General features: G+C 45.3%; 1 protein-coding gene across 5 annotated transcripts in view; it reads left to right on the forward strand.

Annotated features, from left to right (window-relative positions):
* Positions 1–26,505, forward strand: part of EPHA4 (EPH receptor A4) — a 143,237-nt gene that overhangs the window by 44,717 nt on the left and 72,015 nt on the right. For all 5 annotated transcript variants that reach the window (XM_072813157.1, XM_072813161.1, XM_072813158.1 and 2 more), the window contains exon 4: positions 19,720–19,875. In XM_072813157.1, the coding sequence (XP_072669258.1) occupies positions 19,720–19,875 (156 nt within the window). The remainder of the gene's footprint in view (positions 1–19,719; positions 19,876–26,505) is intronic.

Consider the following 26,505-nt stretch of genomic DNA (forward strand, 5'->3'; position numbering starts at 1 on the left):
AAATTCCTGAAAATGGAACACAAGTAAATGAAGTGTGGGAGACCCTGCTTGAACCATGTTCTGGGGTGGGTGTGTATTGGGTATGATTATTGGGTTTAAATTCTTTATGAGCTTTGTTGTAATGGCAACCAGTTGTCTTTATATAATTTCTAGTTTGGTCATTGCATAGGTGTTGTCACCTATCTTTTTGATTCATTGCGACTTATCATCTGGACCATTCCTGCAATTAAGATCCACCCACACTACTCCCCTGCTATGGCTCTCAAAGGTTACAAACACCTTTGACATTGATAACTGCAGTCTCTTCCCAGGCCTCACCCTCCCTGACACCTTCCTTGACTGCATGAAATTCTGACCTCTGACTTTCTTCATGAACTCTCCTGGTTCTTCCATGATGAATATAGCCTTTGATCTGGGGCAGTGGACACCAGGATGCTCAGGCCCTCTATGTGCACAGTGGCTATAATGGACAATGGCCACGAGCAGAGCACATGGTGAGGGTTAAGTGAGGTTGCACGTGTAAAGTGCCTGCACTTGTCCCTCCCTGGTGGTGCTCAGTAATTCTAGTTCCCTTCTTCCTCTGTGTCCTCTTTTGTGTCCTGCCTTCTTTATTACCTTTTCTCTAATTGTCTTTGAAATATATGGTATTTCCAATTCTTGCCTGAACTTTTTTCTGAATTTTCAGCCCTTCCACTTCTATAACTCCTGTGTTTCTTCACAGATGGTTTTTAGATCTCCGTCCCTGGTCATGCCAACCTCCACATCTGCATTTCCAGTTGCTTCCTGAACATTTCAACACAAGCATCTCAGAGTCAATGAATGCCAAACTGACTTCATATATGCCCTTCCCTCCAAATCTGACTCCTCCTCCTCTCAGCCCTATTTTTGGGTATAGTATCTCTATTCTCTCAGGCACTTGGCCTAGAAATCTTAAAGCCAATTTCAGTCCCACTTCTGTGTTCTGAAACATCTCATCCGAAGTGAGGTCTTGCTGGTGGTGTGGTCTTGGATAGAGCTTTTTTCCTTTCCTCATCTGAGGGCAAGTTTGGAAATGAAGTTGGCTGCTTGAAACTAGGTCAAGCAATAGCTGCTTGATCGAAATTCACAGTTGTAGATCACAGTCTGAGTGGACAAGAATGGGGAGGGAATTGCAAGATATCCTTGGATTAATACTGTGGTCTGAGCCAAACCTTGGTGTGTGTAATTACCAGACTCTCATAATCTCTACTTTTAGAATACATGCAGATACCAGTATGGCTGGTAAAATGCAAATCTGTTTTAAAGCATTATTGAATGTGCAGTAACCTTTTGTCATTGTGTGATATTTCGAATAATGCATACTGCAGGTACAACTATCCGAATGTTATGATGTCTCTATGAAACATGGATTTCAAGGATGAATGACTTACATTCATTTGTTTGGGCACCAATGCATAGGCAAAAAAAATCAGAGATGATGTGAGCGTTCAAAAATAGAGTTTGAGGGAGAGAAATTGAAAACCTTGAAACAATTGAATTAGCAAGTTTCAAATTCCCACTTCCTAAAGATACCTCTGTTATATTCAAGATAAGATGGGACGCTGTGTGTGTTTGTGTGTGTGTGTGTGTGTGTGTGAGAGAGAGAGAGAGAGAGAGAGATGTGACTGTGTCTAGGATGAGTCTTGTCTTCTGAGTTTACCAGTTGCTTGTTGGATAATATGGGAAATAAATGTGAAAATCAGCATAAAGGTAGCAATGTTATAGACACAAAAATAAACTTGAGTTCTGATTCCTGAAGGTAGTAATGCTTGATAGAAGAAAGGGTAGTTGATTTAGGCTTTGTGTTTTTGTTTGTTTGTTTGTTTGTTTATTTATTTATTTATTTATTTATTTATTTATAGAGAGAGAGCATGCCTGAGTGAAGGGGGGTTCGCTGGGGGAAGAGGGGCAGAAGGAGAGGGAGGGAGAGAGAATCTTAAACAGGCTCCACACCCAGTGTGCCTGAAGCAGGGCTCGATCTCATGATGCTGAGATCATGGCTTTCGCTGAAATCAAGAGTCAGATGCTTAACCGACTGAGCCACCTTAGGTGTCCCTGATTTGGGGCTTTTAAGAGAGTTTAATTTTATTAACTGTAAGAGATTGGGAATGTGTGGGCCGTCCCAGTAAGATCAAATGGTATGCAATCTGGTTTGATTACGTGTAGGATATTTGAAAGACAAATTGGGGCTGTATATCGGGGACCTTGGGTTTCTGTACTCTTTCATTTGAATTTCCTGGTACGCACGATGGGGCGCGTGAAAGATCTTAAACAGGCTTGGCACCATCGGCGTGCGCATTATGTTTTATTTATTACGTAAAATGAGTATGTAAAAATTCGCCTTAACTCCAGTTAATGGCCAGTGAAGGCGACAGGAGAGGAAACAACAGAGGTAAGGAGAGAGACAGAAAAACTGATAAATTACAGAGGAAGAAAAACGATCTGCCGAGAGATAGAAAAGGCATGGCCGGAACTCCAGATTGTGTTGGAGGTAACCTGCTTCTGTTTATTCAGGCTGAGTTTCCAATGTCACCTCTGCCTCACATTTGCGAGGCTAACTCGGCTGTCCTCCCGCTATGCACAGGTCTCTTCATGTCCTTTTAGCCAGAGCACCCGACGGAGGGGCCCTTCCCTAAGGGTCATTGTAGGATTAGCTTGGAGCCTTAATACCATGGGGGAGCAGAGGCTCCCAGGGAGGGTGCGTGTGGAGCCCCGCAGAACAGGGAGACGCTGCCGGAAAGGGAGTGAGTTTTCTCCCTGTCCATCGTGTCTTCCTCTTTTCTTCTTCTCTCTTTCCCTCCGAGTCTTGCTCTGAACCACCAGCTGTACCCCCCTCCTCCCGCATCCCATCCCGATTAGCATCAGCTCCACTGTCTGGGCCTCGAGGTTCAATAATCCCTTTCCAGAAACTATGCTTTGCTGAACGTTACAGTGGGGAAACCTGATTGCCTTTGTGGCCACAGGACCTGGGGCATCTTAGTCTTCTAGTATTCTCAACCCGTGGTTCCTGTTGGTTGTTTTCCACTCTTTTGAGGTCTTGTTTATTTATTTATTTATTTATTTATTTATTTATTTATTTATTTAAAAGAGAGTGAGCTCAAGCAGAGGGAGAAGCAGAAGGAAAGGGAGGAGCAGACTCTGTGCTCAGTGCCCAGCCTGACACAGGGCTCGGTCCCATGACCCCGAGATCATGACCTGAGCCCACATCAAGAAGAGTCAGACGCCTTACAGACTGAACCACCCAGGCGCCCCTCCTTTGATGCTTCTAAAAATGTATTAAAGACTGCATTTCTAGGCACCCTAGCTGTTGTACTGCACCATGTCATGTTTAGTATCTCTGCCCGCTTTGGTGGTCAAGGAGCCTTGGCTGAGAGACTTGTGTGTGGGAGAGTGGGAGTAATCTAGCGGAGGGACTTCTCTCGTATCCTATCTGCCTAAGCTCTCCAGGCTGCCTTTGATAGGACTTCTTTCTTCCTCTACCAGCTCCAACCCCTCCAACCCTTACTGCTGTCATTCTTCCCCAAATTATTCATATCTGAATATTTTGGCTTTTCAAAACTCATCTGCTCCTGGATTCACTTTCTGTTGGGGACTCTGAGCCATGGCTTTCTTCTTCTCTGATGGACAGGTGGTCACAAACAAAGTGTTAAAATCCTGCCTCCTCTACCTACTCCTCTATCTTTAAGGATGAGCGGCGGACCTCCGTGCCTGCTTGTGTTAGGATTGTCTCATTACCCTTTTGGCAACTTTCAGCCGAGCCAGTAATGCTGTGGGGCTGTTGGAAGTAAAATCTAAACCCCAATGGCGGAGAAACCGGGAAACACAAAAGTGACACTGGAATGGTCGGCCAAGAGTGGCCTGAGTCACGTACTGTCCGGACCTCTTGAGATGGTCATCAGAGTTCATATGCTAAAGGCATCATTCAGGCATCTGTTTATTCACTCAGCAAACATTGGCCGAGCCGCTAGCCTCATAAGATAGTGTCCTCGCTGTTAGAGTTTTCATGATAAGCAGGGTAGGTAGGTGCATTGGTGCTGCTGTCCAGACACAGGGGAAGAGGTGTTCTGGGGACGCCTGGGTGGCTCAGCAGTTGAGCGTCTGCCTTTGGCCCAGGGCCTACAGGGTCGAGTCCCACATCGAGCTCCCTGCAGAGAGCCTGCTTCTCCCTCTGCCTGTGTCTCTCATGAATAAGTAAAATTTAAAAAAAAAGAAAGGAAGATGTGTTCTATGGGAGAAATGGACAGTCAACCCCCAAACATGCAGCTCATTACTGTATTACAGTTGTGTAGGAGAAGGGGGTAGAGAGGAGCTGCGTAAGGGTCTCTAAGAGAGAGACTTCCTCGTGGCGGGTACAGGTGTCAGGGAAGCTTCCTCATTTCTTACAAGCTGGAGATGTAGACCGTTTTCCACCGAAGGATGAGGACTGAGCTCCATGACCACTGGGGCAATCAAGAAAAATGGGCATGGATGATGCCGGGTCTGAATGAATCTACTTCCATTTTCCAAGTTTCCTGGTAACCAGCCAGCTCTCTGTCGTCTCCCAATTAGGTCAAAGTTGGTTTTGTGAGCAAACAGGCAACGGAAGATCTCGCTTGCAGAACAACAGAGCACTGCCCACGCCAACAGCGACCTGATGTCAACCACAAACCTAATAACTTCACCCGCTTCCGTCGCCGTTGACAAATTCTCGGTGGCTGCCCTCCTGGTTCCCGGCTGAACCACGCTCAGGAGTCTGGCCCCTTGGCCGGCCGATGTCGGGGGCGCTGTCCTCGAGCTGCTACCGAGGCGCGGCCTGCCGGGAGGGGTCTGAACCTGGGACCTGCTTACCAGCCTCCCAGAGGCTGCTGCCCGAGCAGGTACAGGAGTCGTTCTGTAGTGGGCGGTGGCAGCGATGGCCCAGCCCACCCCGCTGCATCTAGACATGACTCATGTGGAGGGACGGAGCCGAGGGGACGAGCAAAATGTTTTCCTTGTGTCACTTGATTGGTACCCGAAGTCCCCACCTCGAGACCGAGGGGAGAGCAAAGTGAACACCTACCCTTCCTGGGAGCCCCGGCTCCACTGCCTTCCCCACCCCCGGGTGACCGTCTCCTCTCCCTGGCCTCAGTGGCCCCCACCAGTCACCCTGCTTCTAACTGGTCCTCACCACCCTCCCTGTTCCGCCGGTGGCCAATAATGCTCTTCTGAACATCTCTAGCAAATCACATCGCCATATGGAGAATAAACTTTCAACTGTTCCCCAAGTTTCCGTCTTATAACGCAGATTCTGCTGGACTCTGAGCTTGGTCTTGGCGTCCCTCTGGATGTCCCTCAGTTCCTGTCTTTCCAGTCCTCTAATACGCACTCACCACAGGGCCTTTGCAATGTTCTCTTTCACCGTGAGTGCTTTCCTGCATAAATTTTCACCTTTGCTGATCCAATTTTTTTTAGCTCAGGGCCCAACTCATTGGTCCCCTTTGAAAGTAGTTCCTGAGCCCCTGCTTTAACTCTCCCCGCCTCACCCTCACTATCTCCCAAGTTGCAAGTTTTGTTCTCCTGTTGAATAAAACCTGGAGTACATAGTCTTTGAAAACACACATCTTGTCTGTCCTCCTCCTTTGCCAGGCAGACATGGGTGGCCCACAATACGTCCAGACTGAGTGAATTTGGACACCATAAAGAAAATACTTTTTTTTTTAAGATTTTATATATTTATTTGAGGGAGAAAGATATAGTGACAGAGATAGCAGGGAGAGCACAAGTGGGGAGAGGAGAAGCAGACTCCCCACTGAGCAGGGAGCCCGATATGAGACTCGACCCCAGGACCCCGGGATCATGACCTGAGCCCAAGGCGGATGCTTAACCCACTGAGCCTCCCGGGCACCCCCAAGAAAAGACACTTCTTGCCTTTGTTCTTTTTTTTTCATTTTTGATTTTAGCAAATGGCTAAAAGAATATAGGGGGCACTCTGAAATCTCTGCCAAGACAGTTAAAGAGTTTGACAAGGAGTTTGAAGTCACGAATATTTGGAGGGAAGAGAGTTGTTTCTGGAAGCCAGGGAGCCGGTCCCTTGCTCCTGGTTCCGTAGCAGGTAAGCGGCAGAGCTTAGGTCCTGCGTCGGTGGGTGAGCCCGTCCCAGTCCCCGTCCCGGTGCAACTCATCTGCCCAATGGCATCATCGCCCAGTTGTCAATGACATTAGTGCTTATTAGAACGTCTTGGGCCACTTCCGAATCACTGAGCCTGTCAGGTCACAGGAAGGGCCCAGGGGTTAGGATTTTAGAGCTTTTATGAATGACTTAGTGCGGGGTCCTGAGAGGAAGCAGAGGCCCCGGGTGTTGGCTGGGGAGCGATGGACTGGACTCCAGGCCCGCGGCCCGGCCTCCGGCAGGCCTGCCCTCAACTCCCCAACTGCACTTCCTCAGGGGTGTGCGTTGGATTCTTGGTTGTGTTCCTGACATGCCGAGTGTAACCTTGACATAGCCTTGAGGAAAAAGGCTTCATTTTGTTCATGCAGAAGATCATCCACCTGCCAAAGTTTTTTAATGCCTCTCCCCTTCCCCTGCCCACTGGGGAAGGATTTATGACTTCATCTCTCTTTCCTTTTTTTTTTTTTTTCTCCCCCCTTCACATCCAAACCTCTTTCAGAATGATTCAGCCTCAGGGCCAGGGTGGAAATAAATTTCATATCCTAATAAATAAAATTTAGGTCTCCTCGTGCTCTCAGGTTTCCAGACCCCAAAATGATCGACCTTTTGATGACTAGTTGGAAGGATTCACAATGATTTGTCATTGCTTTGTGCTCTGTAGAAAAGAAGAGTAATTAGCAAAACGGTTAAACCATTTCCCTACCTCCAGGTAAGCCAGGTCTTGCAGATGGAATCCTAGAAAAAATGTTCGAATCCTATACTGTTCATAATAATTTTTGAAGTTTGGTCGAGAAGTTCGTTTGGGATGCGGAAAGGTGGTTTTTGTTTGTTTGTTTGGCTTTAGGTTGTGTCAGTGATAGGCAGGCCTTTCGCATCTGCTAGTCTGCCTGGTCCCTTCTGGGGCTTTCTTCAGGGGGGTGGGTCATCTCTCACTTTGATCCCGTCGCTGTTTGACAAAGGGGAGGAGTTCTGCTTTTTCCTCCTTCATGACCCAACCCTGTGGGAACATGTCGGCATCACGGGCTCGTTGCTGTTTGTACTAATATCCATTTTCATCAAGGTCACTCGTGTTTGATATCTGGGATGAGACGCAGACACACGAGCAGATGACGACTTGGTATTTCCCCTGGCGTCCCTGTTTGTGATTTATAATTTATACCTGGGAAAGATTTACGACTGAAATGATAATCCTTCCCGACAAAAGATAAACACACTTGTAAGTCATCAGGGTAAGTCAGATGGACTTGAAAGGGACAAAGAATTCACCTGCAAGCACTTTTGGCATCTTGCTCTTTCCCACGGATCCGGGCTGATGCCAGAAAGCGGAGGCTGCCAGGGCGCTTTCCGCAAGAGAACCTTCCAGAGCCCCTAAGGGTGGGACCAGCCAGGCCTGCCCTGCCATCCTGCCGTGGGGAGGATCTAGAGACCGGCCCTTTGTGCTTTACCGCAGGAGATCAAAGGAAGGCCGGGAGGTGGCCCCGGTGCTGTGGGGGTCAGAGCCGCGCATGTTGGCGCAGGTGGTCCTTCGGGAGGCCCTGGGTCGGCCCTGACGACGGCCTAGGTCATCCTTGTCGAGGTGGGTGCCTGCGGCCTCGCCGCATCACGCTGCACATTCCTGCTCGCAGTTGCAACTGATTTCTTAGGCCGCCGGTCCGGCCGCCTGATGGCTTCAGGATGCTTTAATTACATTATCAAATCCTCCCCCACGTGCACGAGCCTAACCGAGTCCGTAGGAGACAGTGGGTCGGTGTATACACTGTTTTGTGGAAGAGTCAAGTCCTCACCGTTGGTATCTGGGGTCTGGCCGGCTGGGCCTTGCTCTGGTCCCTTAGGTCGCCGCTGCCAACGGTGCAGAGTCCCCATAAATTTCGCTTGGTCTAGACTAGGACTCTTCTGGGAGCTCCTTGGGAATTTTTATTTTCCTCTCCACAGACATAAGCAGTGTTGGAATAGTCAAACACATAGGATATTAAATGCTGGCAGGGAGTTCTAAAAAAAAATCATGAATCGATTACCTGCAATGCCAAAAACAGATACTGAACCAGATCGTATCCATTAAACATAAATCGCTTTCTTTTTATTACAAGTACTCAGAATCTTAACCTTCTCTTAAAAAAAAAAAAAAAAAAAAACTCTCAGGACAATCATTTTCAAAAAGGAACCAGCAAAGGGATCCATGATCAAAAACCGAATTGTAGTGCATTGCTAATAACTAACACGGGGAAGCCAGTCTTTAAAAGCTGCACTTTTTATTTATTTATTTTTTTGAGATCCTCAGTCCCCATCAACATAACAAAAAAGAAGAAGGGGCGCCAAGCAATTATTACAGCCGCGTAAATCATGATTTGTGACAACCCGGGCAATAAAGTCGTTTGGATGACAATGACTAGCGAGGCCGCCGGAGTTAATCAAATAATTATTTAACACGTGTTCCTCTTGATCTGGCCCTGCCTTCAGGACATATTTCATTCTTTCCCGCTCTTCTTTACCACCTTTACTTTTAAATGGAGAAAATGAGCAAGGAACAGGCTGTCCGTGGAGGGAAGCACTTCTCTCTCCAGTCGGGCTCTGATCTTTGTAAAAAGAGGGTCCTCGTCTAAGTCAGCCTGGTGGGTCCCTAGAGTGCCCACCACATGGGTTTGCTGCCGGTTGGGAGTCACTGGCATTTCAACCCCTGGGGTAAGCTTCCTGGCTAACGCCTTTTTCTTCGGGAATATTCCACGTAGGGGTCGCTTACTCGTTCAGATGTCATTTTTCTACAATGTTCCTTCTACTAGCAGGTGGCCTGGGTTGGATGCGTAGGGAAGAACCGCATGATGGTCTGCAGGTGCCTCTGCTGGGGAACGAATGTTCCTTAAGATGTGGGGCTGAGCAGTGGTCCTGAAGGCAGGAGCACATTGGTTGCCCTGTAGCGCTTAGTATGTGCTCAGTAAGCATTCACCCGCATTGCTTCTTCCACTGTTATTATATAAAGGCTTAGTGGATATTTACTAAAACATGAGTGGCCAAGTGAATACATGCACATGCCTCTCCACGGGGGAAGTTTGTACATGATAATGCTAATCACACCGACTCTGTATTAAATGCAGATGGGGGTAGTGTCAGGTGTGGGAGTGAGGACCAGCTGCTTCCTTACTCAGCGCCTTGACCTGGTATTTGTAATCAGTGGATATGTAATGAGCCACTGGTCTTTATGGACCCCAAATATCAAAGGGTGAAGAAGACAATAGGAACTCATCAAAACGCCTGGCCCTCTCTGAAATGTCACGGGTAATCAAGTTCGGTGTTAATGGCTTCGGATTTGCATGTCATCGCTGTGAATGATGTACTATCCGTGGTGAGGATTAATAGTTTATGTGGCAGGGCTTATTTAAATCTTTCAAGAGTGTTCCTTTCTATTTTCAGTAATTTTATATTCAAATTTGAGGCAGAGATGAGGTGTTTTTAAAAACATGACTAAACGCTTTCTGCATTTAGCTCATCTTAATGTATTGGTCTCTCTTGATTGTTTTTCTTTATAGTGTGGTCATGTGTGTTTTTAGCGTCCATTTGTTTGCTTTAATGTATTAGAAGAGCTGATAAGCTTAAATTTTGTCATGACCTTGAAATATAATGATAAGTCATTCATTTGAGTTCTGCTGAATATACTTGAATTTATATCTTCAGTAGGATTGATAAATTGAAAACAAAATCAAGTTAACGTTTCCCCAATCTCAATGTTTACTGGAGAAAGTCAGGGTCATCGATGTGCGAAGTTCAGGTAGGAGATAAAGGGGAAATATACGAAGTTTGTAGAGTTTCTCTAGGGATTACATGGTTTCCCTGAATTAATTGTTTTTGGAGGCAATATTAAAATCTGTGATTTCTTTTTTCTTTTCTTTTTTTTTTTTTTCACACAGAAAATTTTCAGTGCCCTAAGTGGGAGAATAAGAACAAGGCTTTAGAGTAGGAATAAAGACTCTTTATTTAACAAACTACATATTAAAAAAGAAATTATTGTGATTACAGAAATCATGGCAAGCAGCAGTTTGCTGTGCTGCCTTCTATTTTAAAATTGTCATCTCCTATCAAGCTGAAATAATTGGTTTCTATTGGCTCTATTGTGACCCACTGTAAATTCCCAGTAACTCCATCTTGGGTGGAATTGTCATGATCAAACTAAGTAAAAGTGTCTGACTGCACCGTGATGAAATCTGGTGGCAACCTCTGTTTAGAACAAACAGAATAGTTGATGTCTTTTTCAAAAATCCCAAAGCCGCCCTTCACTTTATCTATCACTCAAGTGACTTACATCTGTATTTGGGAGCCTGATTGCCTTTGCCAGAGCCCTTAAAAATTCCCCCAGGAGGGAGAGCCCCAGGCGTACCAGCCAAGAGTTGCAGGTACAAAGATGACAACCAAGGATCTTCATTCCCATCTGTCTGGAGGAGGGCCGAGCAGAGTTCCTGACAATAGAATGAGGTCTTGTTTGTGTGCGGCATCCACTAATTAATTCCATGTTTAATTGGACTTTGGTCTACTTTGGAGCTTCTGTTACAGCTCAAGTTGACTCCTTCCAGATTCACCAAAAAGAAATAGCACCTCATATAATTAGATTGTCTGTTTTCCGGGCAAGCAGGGGAAATAACAAGTTATTTCTCCCTTACATTCTTCTTGTTTGTGCTCAATAATTTTTATGGAGTTAATTCAAATTGAGCAAGCTTTATGTGAACTTCCTTCCTGAGGATTTACTGCATCTTCTGCAAAAACCATCTACATCTGACATTTTAGAATTACCCACCTATTTATGGGATGATACTGCATTCTGTTCTTGAAAGAGCAAGTCAATTTTCGGCATAGATTTTTCGGTCATTTTTTTTTTTTCCCTTTGTCTGTTTTTATGAAAGCTAGTTCCCAAGTAAGAGTGGAAACAATAGCAGGAGATGGAATGTAGAGAATAGGACAGAACTGTGGTTTGCTGGAAGAGACGGTCTGGATCATAAACTATCAGGGGAGAGAAGAAACCTTGAAAACACAACCCAGTTATTTATTTTGTTCTTAAAATGTGTCTACATATTTTTTAATAAGAATGTATTTTTACCCAATGACTGATCTTACCTGCAGTCACTAAATAAGCTGCAGATGCTATGAGCGAGAAGTCACTCTCAAGTTTGCTATATCATGTGAGCAGGGGAAGTGAACTGATATGGGTGTGTTATCTTACAGTGTTTTATTTTTTCTGAAAGATTTTATTTATTTATTCATGAGAGACACAGAGAGATAGGCAAAGACACAGGCAGAAGGAGAAGCAAGCTCCTTGCGGGGAGCCCGATGTGGGACCGATTCCAGGACCCCGGGATCACGACCTGAACCGAAGGCAGGTGCCCAACCGCTGAGCCCCCCAGATGTCCCTCTTGCAGTGTTTTAGAAATAGTCTCCGGTACTATGTAAAATACATGGATTATCCACCCTCTCATCTGGTGCAGGCCAGCCACATGACACTGTGGTGATAACACGTGACCTTTTTAGGGCATCGCTGATAGAGGCTAGGCCCCCAACTTCACTTCTCCCTGTTGTTTGATTCCATCATCACACCAAGCCCCCATAGAGGACAATGTTGAAGTCAGAGTGGGTAAAGTCCTAATTCACACGTCTGATGATGGCAAGGCAAAGACCAAATCCAGGGCCACGTAACTCTGGACCCAAGTGCGTGCCTTTCCCATTCTGTCCCCTGCTATAAATTACTCCACAGTCTAAAAGGAAATGGGACAGTGAGGAGAAATGTGACATTAAAAAAATAACCAGTGATTTGTTTTTGCGTTACTTTCTGCCTTTGTCATTCTTTACTTTCGCTTACGATCTTGTTGTTGATGATCATGAAACATCTCTGTCCTAAATATCATCCAAATACCATCCGAAACAGATCTCCAGTCTATTCTTTTATAAACTTGATTACAGTAAACCTAAAAAAAATATTTTCATTTTATCTGAAACTTTGTTTTCACCATCTCCCCAAAAGCCACTTCAAAATAATATCCCCAGGAGAATGAAGACCAAAAGTCACCAGCATCAGGGCAGAGTCTTCAGTTCTGTGGATCTTTTAGGTTTTACTCAGTTGTTTGGTAGAGGAAGTGTATCTTGGCATGAGTGGGATAAACTTCATTTTCTGGTCTTTCAGAGCCAGAACAACTGTCTTTCAGAAAGTGTTTTCTCCAGAGTATATAAAAGATCTCTAAATCATTGATCCACTATTTAATAATTTAAAAAATAAAAAAAAAAAAACAATAAGAAGAAAACCCCCAAACACCTGTTTTTACCATCCTGCACTTACCATCCAGATAACAGAAGACAGTTCTAAAATCAAACAAACACAAATGGAGCATTCCTTTCAGTAGTTCTGAAGCACAGTATCAGAAGAAACAGTGATCATAGTACCGGTATTAGAAGAAAACTGCTTATTTGAGATAGTTCTAATTAATAAGTTTCTTTTGGATTTTGGATTAATTCATTTCTTAAAGGTTCTTTTTATTTCTAAGTAATCTCTACCCTCAGTGTGGGGCTGGAACTCACAATCCCGAGATCAAGAGTCACTGGCCCTACCGACTGAGCCAGCCAGGCCCCCCCAGGTTAGTCCATTTTTATAAAGACAATCCACAATAGGCTCTGTTCTATGAAGTTGGGGATTATTACAAGGAGCAATTATACTGGTTTGAAGAATAATTTCAATTTCATAAGGAAGTCATTCATTCTTTTAAGTTTCCATTGGTTTAGGCGATGGCAGAGAATATGCCATACCCTCCCCCATAATAATTAGCCCTCCCCCCGCCCCCCCAAAGTAATTAAGCCGTTTTCATTCCCTGTAGCATTTGTATTGGAAGAGGATGAGATACTTCTACCTCATTTGAGATAAACTGTGTTTTGATGTTTTTGCTTAGAGATGGGTCTGTTTACAGATGGGCAGCGGTTCTCAAAGTGCGGTGCCAGGACCAGCAGTATTGTCACCGATCTGGAAATTTGTAAGGATAGCAAATTCTTGGGCCCCATCGGACAATCCAAAAGTTGGATTGGAGTCCAGCAATTGATCTTTATACAAGACCTCGAAATCATTCTGATATATGTTAAAGTCTGAGAGTGACGGCTGCTGGGAATTGAAGCTCAGCATCCCAGCCGAATTTGGATTTGGGCTCAGGTCATCTGCACTTTGATGCCTCACCCCTTTTAAATCAGCTGGTCTCCCAAACTAGAGGGTAGGCCCCAGGGGGAATGGCCTAAGAGACCGGTAATCTCTTCTAAAGTGTTTGAACCTCCTCTGCCTACGCATATCCTCCAGTTGGGTGGGGAGTAAACCCATCTTCACTGGCAGAAGGTTAAGGCAGCATTTATCCACAGACATCATAAGTGCAAAGTATCTCGATTGCTCTTTTAGTTTTAGGGGCTCAGAAAGGAAAAATTAACGGCACTCTTTTCCTGTACAGAGGAGGTCCGCAATTCAAGCTCAAGATTCCCAGGAAATAAAACCTTAAAACAATGTGATGTTAAAATCAATCATAATGTTTAATGGCAAAAACTCCAATAGTCTAAGAGATATATTTGCCCCCCAAATGGAGGAGGAATGTCTCCCAAATCAGGCTACATCGTTTAACCAAGAAAATTAACTTAAAAGTGGATTTACTTAATAATAATACTGAGTCAAATCAGTTTTCCAGGAGAGTGGTTGATGGAAAGTTGACTGTCTTGCAGCAATAGAAAGTATTTTTTTGTTGTTTGTTTTGTTTTTTAATTAAGCTTCACTGTGCAAAACTAAGGGAGGCCTTGCAGGGTCACAGAGACTACGGTACCTCGGATTCCAGACTTAGTCCTGGAATGCTCTAGAAGGAACTACCGGCAAGTCATTCATCTCAAAAACGAGTATGTTGGACTAGATCAAGTATCGGCAAAGTTTGGCCCTCAGGCCTGCCACCTGTTTTTGTATGGGCTGAGAGCTAAGAATGCTTTTTACAGACGGCATTTGCAATCAATTTGATAATATGGAACATTTTCTTTGAAATCTAACTAAGCAAAATGTTATCTCCCCAGATAACAATTTCATTTTTATCATGATTAAACCTGCTTTTTTTTTTTTTAAAAAAAGGACTTTTTTATTACTATTATATTTTGAATTCCATCAATAAAAAAATTAAAGAAAATTTGTTAGATTTTTCTCTTATAAGTAAGTACCTTCTTAATAGTCTTGGTATGACTCTTAAGCCTAAAGTATTTAACTATCTGGCTCTTTACAGAAATATTTGCCAATCCCTGGACTAGATGATTTTTAAGTTTCCTTCAAAAACTCAATGTTCAAATAGTCTCATCGTATATCAGTCAAACCAGTTGTGGAATGAAGATGAGTTGGACCATGTGAATTTTCCAGCGTTTGGCCATGTTTTGCTAGTGGAAAGGCGAGCCCCATTTCTCTATAAACAATGTCCCTGCCCATCCTCACCCATAAGCATAGTAATCCCAGCCATACTGCCTAGGTTAGAAAACCAACCCCGCCTGGGGCATATCCTTCACCTTTATGGTGAAGTCTTCCCATCTGTACCGTGGGAAATCTGTTCATGTTCACAGCTTCCCCAAAGATGGCTGGGGCTTGTGTGTTGTGATAAAAACTTCAGAGCAGAAACCTATTTGGCAGATTGTTTTCCTTTCCCATCAATTTTTCTTAAATTATTCATATAATAGTCTAGCAAGTGAATGATTAATCAGAGAACTGATTCGGTAATGCCCTTTAAAAGTGACTCATACTTCTAAAGTAGATTCCCAAACCCACCGAATCTACTGGGTAGCCAGCACACGCAAGTCGAAGTTCCCATAGAGCCAGCTTGGAAGCGCGGGCCTAATGTCATACCTATATGAAGAGCTTGGAGGGACCCACAGACTCCCCAGAGCCAAGAGGTTCCCCAGAGACAGCTACTAGTTTGCATAAGAGGTTCAACTCTCCCCTGAGAGAGCCACTGCTGGAATTTCAGTTTAGACCTTCTAGGGGACTCTGGATTAAAATGCAAATTTGTTACCCAGGAAGTTAATTTTTAACTCTTGGTGTCTATTTGCTAGTACATTAGCCCCTATTAGGTTTTTCCGAATTAGCTAGATAGCTGAGAGCAGCACTAAATAGACACAAATCCAGTTCTCACCTCGGCCACTTTTATTAGGGCACTCAGGTGATTGTGACTCAAGCCCCCACACTTTTGGCACCTACCATTTGCAGGAGTCCCTCTGCACCTGCGTGCTTCCACAAGGGCCTTAATATGGTTCACTTGAGAGTGGCGCTGCCCTGCAGAAGTATAATGCAAGCCATTCAGATTATTTTGAGTAATCACATTAAAAAAAAAGTGAACTCTAAAAGGTAAAATTAAATTTACTGATACATTTTTTAACTTGATACACCTGCTTTATTATTGCTTCAATATATAATCGATATAAAAATTCTTAATAAGACACTTCCTCTTGCAATACTCTTTGAAACCCAGTATGTATTTTTCACTCACAGCCTGTCTCAATTTGGACCAGCCACATCTCAAGTGCTCAGGAGCTGCCTGTGGCATCAATTAGCCATCTTCCTGGCCAGCACAGCTCTGAGAGCCTTGAATTGGAAACTGGGTCGCAGACTGCAAAGCGTGGGGGGTGCAGACGACCACGGGGTGGACTGTAGGGAACAATGAAAGTTGGGACCATTCTCAGTTCTTTTGTACTCAATTATATCAGTGTCAGTGCGACCCAAAGAAGTGCGTACAAAAAAACAAACAAACAACAAAAAAAAAAACTTAAAAAAAAAAAAACGTGAGCTGAGGTTAGATGCTGACGCTCAACTGTGTGACCTCAGGCAAGTTACGTAAAACCCTCAGTTTCTTCACTTGCAAAATGGGAATAGTGATAAAGCCTCAGGCTCACAGGGTTGTTGTGGAGCTTAAATAAAGTCATGCAGAAAAACACCGTAAATGCTCAAGGAATGCTTGATAGGTCATCACTTTTGCTGTGGTTATGAGCTACTTTTACAAACCAAAATTGCTGAAAAATGAACTATAAAGACAGTCTTTCTTTATTTCTGGAAAAAAAAAAAGGAGGAAAGTGACCATAACTTCCATACACAATATTTTTAAAGAGTCGGTTTAACTAGCTGCTTAGATTGGGCATTACACCTCCTGGAAGTCCTCCCTGCACCGAGAAATCCTGAAGACACCACATAACGTGAAGAACATTTTTGGTTTTCTATTTAACCAGAAATTATGATGTTTAAATATTCCACAGGGAAACTTCTACAAAAACTCTCCTAAAGTGTACCTCACTGTGGTCCTGGGTGAGCCGATGAAAGAAAAAAAAATAATTTTTCTCCCTCTTCCTGCCCTCATGTATCTTCTCATTTAAACTCAGCAGAAAGGACTAATTAAGGCGAAGCTAAAGGACATGAATTCAAAGTTTGCTCTGCACCTGTGAACTCATCTTCCCACAATGACGTATTTGAAAGGCCAAAGAAGGTGCGCCTTCGTGCTATACTCTGGCAAGGGGGCAGAAGCAGTCGCACGCCCTCCCCGGGGTAGAGTCTGACTCACTGTGGACTTGCTCACCAGGCCATTACCATAACAGAGTAGAGTGAGGTAGTTGGCACCCCCGGGAGAATGCTGGGAAATCACAACACATGTCAATGTTTGCTCTACCAAATGCACCTCGCATGGGGATTTTGTTTAGAATGAAAGATGTAGTGAAAATTTTAAGATGCAAATAAGCGAGGAAGGAGTAAATGTGGGACATACTTACACATTCAGGTGCCAAATGCTGGAAGGCCGTGAACCACATGAGCAAAAAATGTACTTCTACCATCAATTTAGTAGGTCATCTTGAAGGTAGGCGGCCAAGCGGCCGTGTACACGAAAAACTACTACTATATTTGAGAGTTCCTTGCTAAGAATCCTGAAATATTAATCACGTGGTTTTAATGTAGTCGAAGACAAAGGAGTATGCTAAGGGCAGCAAGAGTTGCTGAGAATAGCGCAATGACAATTTTGTATTTTTGCTTGCACTTGTAAAAGCAGAGGAAACGAGTAAAAGTAGGGTATTTAAAGAACGGCAGCCTTCCATTTTCCAAATAGGTATAAAACTCCATATTCCCCAAATGAATTCACACGTACTCGTGCTAACACACTCATGGCAGCTTCGGGGACATGGAGAAAAACATATAAAATTGCCGTCTCCTTTTTTCCTTAAATCAACACAAACATACAACCAATTTTTGACTTACAGCAATTCAAGACATCCTGTAATTTGACTTTTGTGAATGATGAATTTAATTTTTTAGCTGGAAGTAGTCCGATCAGCTCAGAAGTTGAGGAAGTAGCAACACTCTGCTTTTCCTCTTCCTTACAACTTTTGAACGTGCTCCATTTCCATGTTGCGACGAATCAATCGTGGGCCAATTTTGCTTGTCAGTCTTCCACTCCCATTGTGAGATTTTAGATCTTGATGTCTGACGGAATAGAGGTACATAAGTTTCATCAGGAACGTAGAGAATGTTCTCCCAATATCCAGACGTGAAAAAATAAGAGCAATTTATGACTCCTCGGCAGTCCTAGCCCCACCAAACCCAACACCAGGTTTTTACAACTTGGCCTTTGTTGGCTGTGACTGAGTGACAGACAGGTCCCAGTGGGTTTGTTTCTGAGTTCAGGGACTCGTGTTTGAAGTGGGAAGGACAAACTTGACCCTCCGTGCATCTGCCTCCCAAAGCTGGTGTTTCTGATTTTAATCGAAACCCTAGGGCCATCTTAGGCATGACCAAAGAGCACCTTGCATGTTGAACCGTACCTAATGATGTGATGCGTATAAGCTCGAGACACATAAATCTCAGTCATGGGAGCCACTTGTTTTTCTAAGATGCTCCGGTCCAGTGAAAGACGAAGGCAAATAAGGGAGAGATTGATCTCTGAGCGCTTTTATTGTCGGGGCTCCACACATCATAAAGTTTTGGCTCGTTAAAGGAAATTCCATAAACAACTGGAGTTAGTAATAGTGAAGTAACTGTGCCTCTCTGGAGCTTCTGCTCAACTCCCTTTCCGCTTGCCATTACAAGAGCATGATTAAGAAAATACCAACCGGATATGCAAGAGGGAGGAACAGACTTCAACTGGAAGCCATACAGATGCTTCATGGATGAGTAATGAGACAAGGGAATGTGGCTCTATCTCAAAGAATCAAGCAGTTTCATGGATCTCTTTTTCTTATTGACTCCTTCCAGTAAAATGGTCCGTCTCCTTTGGTGGCCAGGCTCATGGAAAATGCCTGATGGGTCCTTCTCCCAGCTGGTATTTTTGATCGTTTAGGAACATCCTCAGGATGAGATAAATGGAGAAAACGGAAAGTGAATCATATTGGAAAGATTGTGAGTTGTCACCTTCTTCTTTTTTTTTTTTTGTTTAAACCTCTGGTCTTAACGGAGAAACTTTGTTTTGGATGGCCTTGTCGCTGTGGGCTTAATACTGATGGTGTTGGTCAACTTTTATTTCAGGTTGAGACAGATTTGGGAGGTGACAGTGAGTGGCATAGGGGAGAAAAAGGGGCGAGCAAGGCCCTATTAATTATTTTTTATTGTGGGGTTTCACAGGATTATGGAGATTTTCCACATTAGTAAAAGCAGCTCTTGGTGTCAGTGTGATGTTTGCGAAGATGAAGTCATGGAAAGCTCGTCAGGTGCATAAAGAACTATATGGCCCATGCTCTCTGCGGCAGCCACTTAGGGTGTGCACACATGAGGAGGACAGGGGGTGGGTGTTGAAAAAAATGGAGACAGGGAAAAACCGGAGGGTTTTATTGATTCAAAAATAAACATAAAATATCTGCTGATCTTAAAAAAAAAAAAAAAAACTTAGCATATTAGATTCCAGAATCTGCAGTTGGGTCTTTATATTACTTTCTCTTGAAATTGTGACATGTGTCTCACCAACTCTTTACTTTCATGCTTCGTTGCCTTTGTTGGCCTATCCCTGTGATTGGGAAATAATCACCAGTGATTTTTTAGGACTAGGGTATGCTTCCAACTGTTGGGTCCAGACCAGGCTCTCCGACTCCATAGCGTGTAGCCCAGAGTATGGGCTTCGTGGGCAGAACACTTGGGTCAAAGCTGGTCCCTGACATTCCCCTGATGCATGGTCCGGTACCAAGGATTTCCGGTTCAGCACTGGTCCTCCTCAGGGAGGGCCTCCACAGGGCCCGGGCAACAGGTGCTGCGGGCTGGGACGGTGCTGCGCACATCAGCCGCGTAGCTGCACGCGGGAGGCGCTCCGCTCCGTACGCCCACCTGTAATTTTACTGATACCATTGGTTTTCAGGAATCTCTTCCATAAGGCTCCTTGCCACCTGACCGGGAGCGCGATGACTTTAAAGGGTGAGCGTAAATAATCGATGCCTTTGGTGCTTGAGCTGCCTCCGCAGCCGGGTGACCGCTAGCACTTAACAGACATGTCTCGCCTCTTCCGAATCAAGGAGGTGACATTTGGTTTCCTCTCTTAGCCGTGGTCTTACTTTTTTTTTTTTTTTTTGTCTTTGTTTTTTCTTCTTCCCTGCAGCCTGCAAAATTGGGTATTACAAGGCCCTCTCCACGGATGCGGCCTGTGCCAAGTGCCCGCCCCACAGCTATTCGGTCTGGGAAGGAGCCACATCGTGTACCTGTGACCGAGGCTTTTTCAGAGCCGACAACGACGCCGCCTCCATGCCCTGCACCCGTAAGTCATGTGCTTCTGTCCTGTTTCTTCGAGGCTGCAGGGCCCCGGCCCAGGTCAGCCCCGCGGGGTCCGAGGGGCAAGGCCTATGAGAAGCCAGGGTCCCTGCCGCCGCCCCGGTGGCCTCGGGATGCCCGGCTGCCCGCCGAGCGGTGGAGCGATCCGAGCGATCTGGGCCGTGCGGCTGGGCGGTTAGAGCGGAGGTGGGCGCTCACAGTGGCTTCCCCGCCTCATCAGGGAGTCTTGGGGAAGCTTAGAGCCGCGAGGGAACAGGTCGGGGGCAGGGTGCCGCGGATGGATGGCGCGTGGGCCGTGGTTTCAGTTCTGGGCACTGATGTCATGGCTTGCGTTGTCATTACCCTTCTTCCTTCTTTCCTCATAGTTTTGTGTTCATAACACTTAGGCCCGGATCCTCATAAATGCCTATTTAATGATAGGTGCTCAATAAGTGCGGGGCTAGGGCACGGGTGGGGTTGGCTCCTTGTACGCAGGGCAGCAGGGGAATCCGTCCCTGCACGTTCTCCGGACGGGCCTCCTAGTGATGCCGTTTCTTTCCTGTGCACATTGGGCTTCACAGCCCCCACGGTGGCTGTGACCTTGACCAGGACAGGGAGAGGCGGGGCCCGGTGTTCCACCCGTGGTGTTTCCAGTGGGTGAGTCAGTGTTGGGAGGGATGGTGCTGAGGGCCTGGCACACGGGGCTCCCTCGGGTTGGGCTTTGTTTTCCGGCTCACCCAGTTAGGAGCTGGAGGACCGTGTAGTCTCTTACATTTCGGCCTCCCATTTCCTCATCTGCAGGGTTAATAATAATAGTACCCCCTCCAGGGTCGTTGGTGCTGAGCCCCCTCGTGTTGGTTACATGGTATATAAACGCGCAAGGTGATGCTACTCAATATATTTTAGCTTTTGCTGTGTCTATGACTATTACTGTTTTGTTCTCTATTTAGAAATTCCATCTTGGCTGGCCCGAAGCCAACATCCCTCCAAATAGAAGTATTTTTCCGGTGAGGGCCAGCCGTGAGGCCATTGTCTAGCTCAGGCTTCACCTTTAAAGGGACTGGGAGGAGATTTCAGATCCATCCCCAATTCGTGCTGAGATCGCACCCTCCAGAGCTTCTTTCCTAGCCAGAGAGGACACGAGGACAGCAGCATTAAGAACCATTTTATAGTGATGCCTGGGTAACGTATCCGGCACTTTCAGGAAACCTTATCGCAGGGCTCGCATAATCACAAATCTAGAAAATAGACATTATCTTCATTGATAGACAAGGTAACTGCCAGCTCCGAGATGTTAAGGAACATGCCCAAGGCTCCCCCCAGCCTGGTGATAGAGTCGGACAACCAGAAGGCTCACATGGTCCCTGACCCCGGCAGGCTGTCTTGCCCACTCCCCCACGTCAAACACAAACTTCCTCCAGAAGGAAGGAGTATCCCAGGGCCAGCTTAGCATACTGGGCACAGATTTTTCTCATTTTCTCTTGCTTCCGTAGAACAAGTACTTTGGATGGCCACGGATGTGTGACAAGCTCAGGTGCCAGACTTGTTCTTTGCCAAGGATCCTCATCCTATATCCCACGATGTGTGGTTAGGGTAATGGTCAGTCTCCTCCTGTGTTACACTAACTGCCAACGTTGGTCCAGGTGTGGGATTTTAGGGCATGGCAACAAACTCAGAGGGCAGGACTGGGGACGGACAGCGTGGTGGTGTCTGGAACTTACGGTGTGCGGTCCACCGCCTGCTTTTCGTCCCGATAGAGCCTCCCCCAGGTTGGGGCTTGACTGTGTTACGAACCTCATAAAATTCATCTTTGGTGGCAAGATGGCCTGGCTCTTGCTCCTAGTATTTTGAGTTTCGTGACTCCAATCTATCGGCCAGCCTTCCAGGGCCATGGGCCAATCACCTAACTACTGCCGCTTGCTACACAAGAGTTTCGGAAGACCCCAAAGGTCGCCACCTGTCTGGGTCACCGGAATGCTTTGCCGTGTGTATAAGTGTAGAAGCTGAGCCCTTGAAATTTTCATGTTTGTGTAGCAATAAATGGTTGGCTTTATCTTGAGGATACACGTGAAAAAAAAAAAAAGTATGGATTTCAGCAATCAGGTGCACCCAAAAGTTTAAGAACTGGAGTAACTTTTGGATTTTTCACAGATTGCTTTCAGTAACATTAAGAGAGGAAGACTGGGAGCTTTTTGTGCCATTGATAAAAGGTCCATGAAAATACCAAAGCGATGGGTGATCTTTTTTCTCCTGCTCCATTCTCTTGGAACTCCACCTACACTTCGCTGACTCAAGCTGTTTGTGTTATTCCAATGTTTATTGCATCCCTCCGACTGGAGTTAAGAGGAAGCCCATGGCTGTTAACAACACAAAGTTCTGAGGTGGTTAAGCTGCTCCACGCCTCAGCTTACTCATCTGTCAAACGGGATTCTCACGGTCTACCTGCAGGGTTGTTTGAAGAGTTAAATAAGGGGCCCCTGGGTGGCTCAGTGGTTGAGCATCTGCCTTTGACTCAGGTCATGATTCCAGGGTCCTGAGATCGAATCCCACATTGGTTTCCCCACAGGGAGCTTGCTCCTCCCTCTGCCTGTGTCTCTGCCTCTCTCTCTGTGTGTCTCTCAGGAATAAATAAAATCTTAAAAAAAAATAGAGTTAAATAAGAAAATATTTGTAAAGGTCTGGCCCATGGTACGAACCTAGCAAATGTGTGTTCCCTTCTTAGATCGCCAGCTGGTCACTGCCTCCCCCAGACTAGCTCCACAGCACATGACCGGGGTGTCTGACTACCTTTCTGGGGTGCTTTTCTCATTTGACTGTGCAATTGAATTACCCTGTGGCCACAGAGCACTCCACAATCTCTGGGGGATGGGACTCAGGCATCAAGTATTTTTAAAAGTTGCCCCCATAATTGTACGGTAAAGGCAAAATTGAGATCACTTCTGTACAGAGATTATTTTTAAGTTCTTCATTTTTTTATTTTTTATTTATTTTTTAAAAATATATATTTATTTATTATTTATGATAGACAGAGAGAGAGGCAGAGACACAGGAGGAGGGAGAAGCAGGCTCCATGACAGGAGCCTGATGCGGGACTCGATCCCGGGACTCCAGGATCGCACCCTGGGCCAAAGGCAGGCGCTAAACCACCGAGCCACCCAGGGATCCCCTTCATCTTTTTTAAAGAAAAGTAATAAACGTTAACTACAGAAGCCTCTTAAGATCTCCACTGAGACAGGGATAGACAGGGAGGTGACCATATTCTGCTCATAGGTCTACTGGTAAGTGAAGCAGCAGAATTACAATCTAGTCTAGCTTCCAGCGTGCGGTTCGGTCTAGATTTCTCCCGTCCAGCGTTGTCCACCACCTTGGTCACCAGGCGCATGTGGCTCTAGAAGTTTAGAATGACTCACACCAAGTTTAAAATTTCAGTTTCTCACCTACGCTTGCCATGTCCCAAGCCTCCATAGGCACGTGCGGCTAGTGGTGACCACCTGGGCGGCCCCTGCCCGAGAGGATGTCTGCCGTCGCTGAGGGTTCTGTTGGACGGCGCTCAGTAGGCATGTCAAGGGAGAAGCCAGTGGGAGCTTCTCAAAGAACCTCTTGGTCAAATCACCTGACAGAGTGAGGGAAGCTCTTCCCCTCGCCTGGCCCCCAGCTCCATCTATGGGATTCTTTTGGCAAAATGTGGGGGATGGAAAGGAACGTAAACATCAGGGATCCTTTCAAACTGATTCCAGCCTTTAATCAGTTCTTCCCAGTTGGTTAAGCCAGGTGACAAACCCAATTCCCTGGTGCTGACAGCCATGATAATCAGGCACCTTCTTTGTTCATTATGCTATCTTTGACCCCAGCATTCTCATGCAGCCCCGCGTTCAGTGATCGCTCACTGTGACGGCACACTAATGAAGAAATAAAACACACTCTCCGAGACTCATTCTTCTAGCCAAAGAGAGACTCTGCTCCACTGGTTCGTAAAATCAGGGTTTTGTTCACTTGGAGAACGATTAGACCAGGTGAATGCAAGCAGCACCAGCTAATTTAGAAGGAAACCCCCAGGAAGTTCTTCATACCCATCCACACGGCTTGAGAACTCCGAAGAATTAATTGCATAGTAAATAAACTTGATCTTTGGGAGGACTTCTCTTGGAGCTTCTGGATTAGGGTTAATGGAAACGGCTACCTGAGGAGTCAGCAGTGCTTCCAGAGAAGCATCGTGAATATTTTCAAGGGAATAATCCACACCAGTTAGAACAGAGGGTCTGGGGGGATCCCTGGGTGGCGCAGTGGTTTGGCGCCTGCCTTTGGCCCAGGGCATGATCCTGGGGACCTGGGATCTAGTCCCATCTCAGGCTCCCTGCATGGAGCCTGCTTCTCCCTCTGCCCATGTCTCTGCCTCTCTCTCTCTCTGACTATCATAAATAAATAAAAATTTTTAAAAAATTAAAAAAAAAAGAACAGAGGGTCTGAAAAATGCACCTTAAGTATGAATGAGTGTAGAAATATCATGGAAGTCGTCTGGGGTGGGGGGGCTGGTTTAGCAGAAGGCGGGCCTGGTGTTCTGCATCTCTGACAAGTGCCCAGAGGCTGCCGATGCTGCTGGTCTGTGGACCGTCCTCAGGAGGCAAGGATACACATCCTTCCTGACGGTTGGCGAGAGACGGAGACCCTCTTTCCCGTGGCTGTTCTTTGGCTGAGCGGGGACTCTAGGAAGATAGTTCAAGGATTGTGAACATTCTTCCCTTGATGAAAATGGAATACTTCTTTGTCTCCCAGAAGAAAACCCAAGCTGGCTCACAGTGACACGATCAGATGCACTCACTATGGAGTTTTGTTTATTCGTATTTTCTTCTCGAGTCCCCACCAGGTTACTGCCTGAGAGTGGAGATGTCAGCGCTCACCTCAGACACATGTATCCATCCAGAAAGGTGACCGGGGTTTCTGTGACACCACCAGCGAGGCAGACACCAAGACCCCCCCTACACAAGGATGCCATTTAAGCTGATGAAGACATTTTGATTTCATGAGTCCTTTCTTAGGAGGGATTTGAATGTGATTTCTTTTTTTTAAGATTTTATTTCTTTATGAGAGAGAGAAAGAGAGAGCTCGAGTGAGTGCATAGAGAGGGGGAGAGGCAGAGGGAGAAGCAGACTCCCTGCTGAGCAGGGAGCCCAACGTGGGACTCAATCCCAGGACCCTGGGGTCATGACCTGAGCCAAAGGCAGACGCTCAACCGAATGAGCCCCCCCACCCCCGGCCCCCAGACACCCCTGGATGTGATTTTTATTAATGAAATCAACATCTTTTAACTCTGCTAATAACCAGGCCCTCCCCTCTAGGTCTCTTTCACCTTCCGCTTACCTTTCTCTGGAGTCAGGAATGTGGTCTGACAATCAGCCGTGTTGGGAGAAGTCAACTGCATGCCTGAGCAGGAAGACTTTGATTACCTTAGTTATTTAGTTTCTTGTTCAGTGATTATAGTGAGAAAGGTCTTCATTCCCCGCACTGGGAGACTGAACCAATATAACAATTAAGGGAACTTGCTAACCCCTTATTGTGTTTCAAAATGCGCTAGAAAAAAAAATGCCTTATAGAAGTAAATTGGCTTTGTATACCTAGAAAGCAATAACTAATTTGTTATTTTGCCACCTTTACTTCTGAGCACCATTACCAGGACGGTTTTCTGTATTTTTCAATTGGAAATCTGTCCTTGGGCTTTTGGGTACTCTTTGTTTAACTTGTTGGATGAAACTTATTAGAACCTCCCTGATTGGAGCGCTCGGTAAATAAGAGATTATTATTTTAGATTGCCAACTTGAAGGGCCTCCACAAATCTGTCTCCAAGTAAACGGCCTTGAATAATTCAGTCAGCTGTGCCAAACAAACAAAGGGTGATTGATTGATACTTAGGCATGGCCTAAAATATTCCAAATTTGTAGCTTTTAAGACAATTCATACTGGAGGAGCTTCTAGCTAATGAGGGCAAATTTACCAAGATCTATGACTAAAGGTCCTGATTTGAAAAAGCTTTCTGCAGGTTTGGGTTATGGAGAAATTGAAATAGCTTAGCGCCAAGCAGCAAACATCACTTACTTTGTCTTTACATTTGCCTTTTCTAATTGAATTTAGTGCACCACCGTATTTCCTCCAGAAAGTGTATTGTTTTAAAATTACCATTTCAGTTCTATTACTCAAAGCCCTCACTTCTAATGCTTTCTGACAGTTATCAACATAATGAACCATAATGAAATGATGAGCAATCTTCAGTGGAAACCCAATGTGGATCCCAGTGGTGCTGTGTGACTGTGTTGTTAAAATTTGAATGCAAATTAAAATAACATCGTCCTTACTTGTTTCCAAGGTCAGGAGAAGAGAGACACTTTTTTTTTTTTTTTTTTTTAAGTGCTTTAATTTTGGAAATCTCACATCCATTTTCAAACAAGCCCTTGAAGGCGCCACTGATGTTTAGTTCAATTCTCTGCCCCAAAGATTTATATGCCTAACAGTCTGGCTAAGGGACTTTGGGAGGGATGTCTAGCATGAGTCTTTGATGTATAAACCATAGCATAAAAGGCAGCCTTCGGTTTCAAGGAAACTACTTTTTTTTTTTTTTTTTTTTTGCACCCCAAAGCGTATATCT

The sequence above is a fragment of the Canis lupus genome, chromosome 36 (assembly GCF_048164855.1).
Source record: "Canis lupus baileyi chromosome 36, mCanLup2.hap1, whole genome shotgun sequence".
Taxonomy (NCBI): domain Eukaryota; kingdom Metazoa; phylum Chordata; class Mammalia; order Carnivora; family Canidae; genus Canis; species Canis lupus.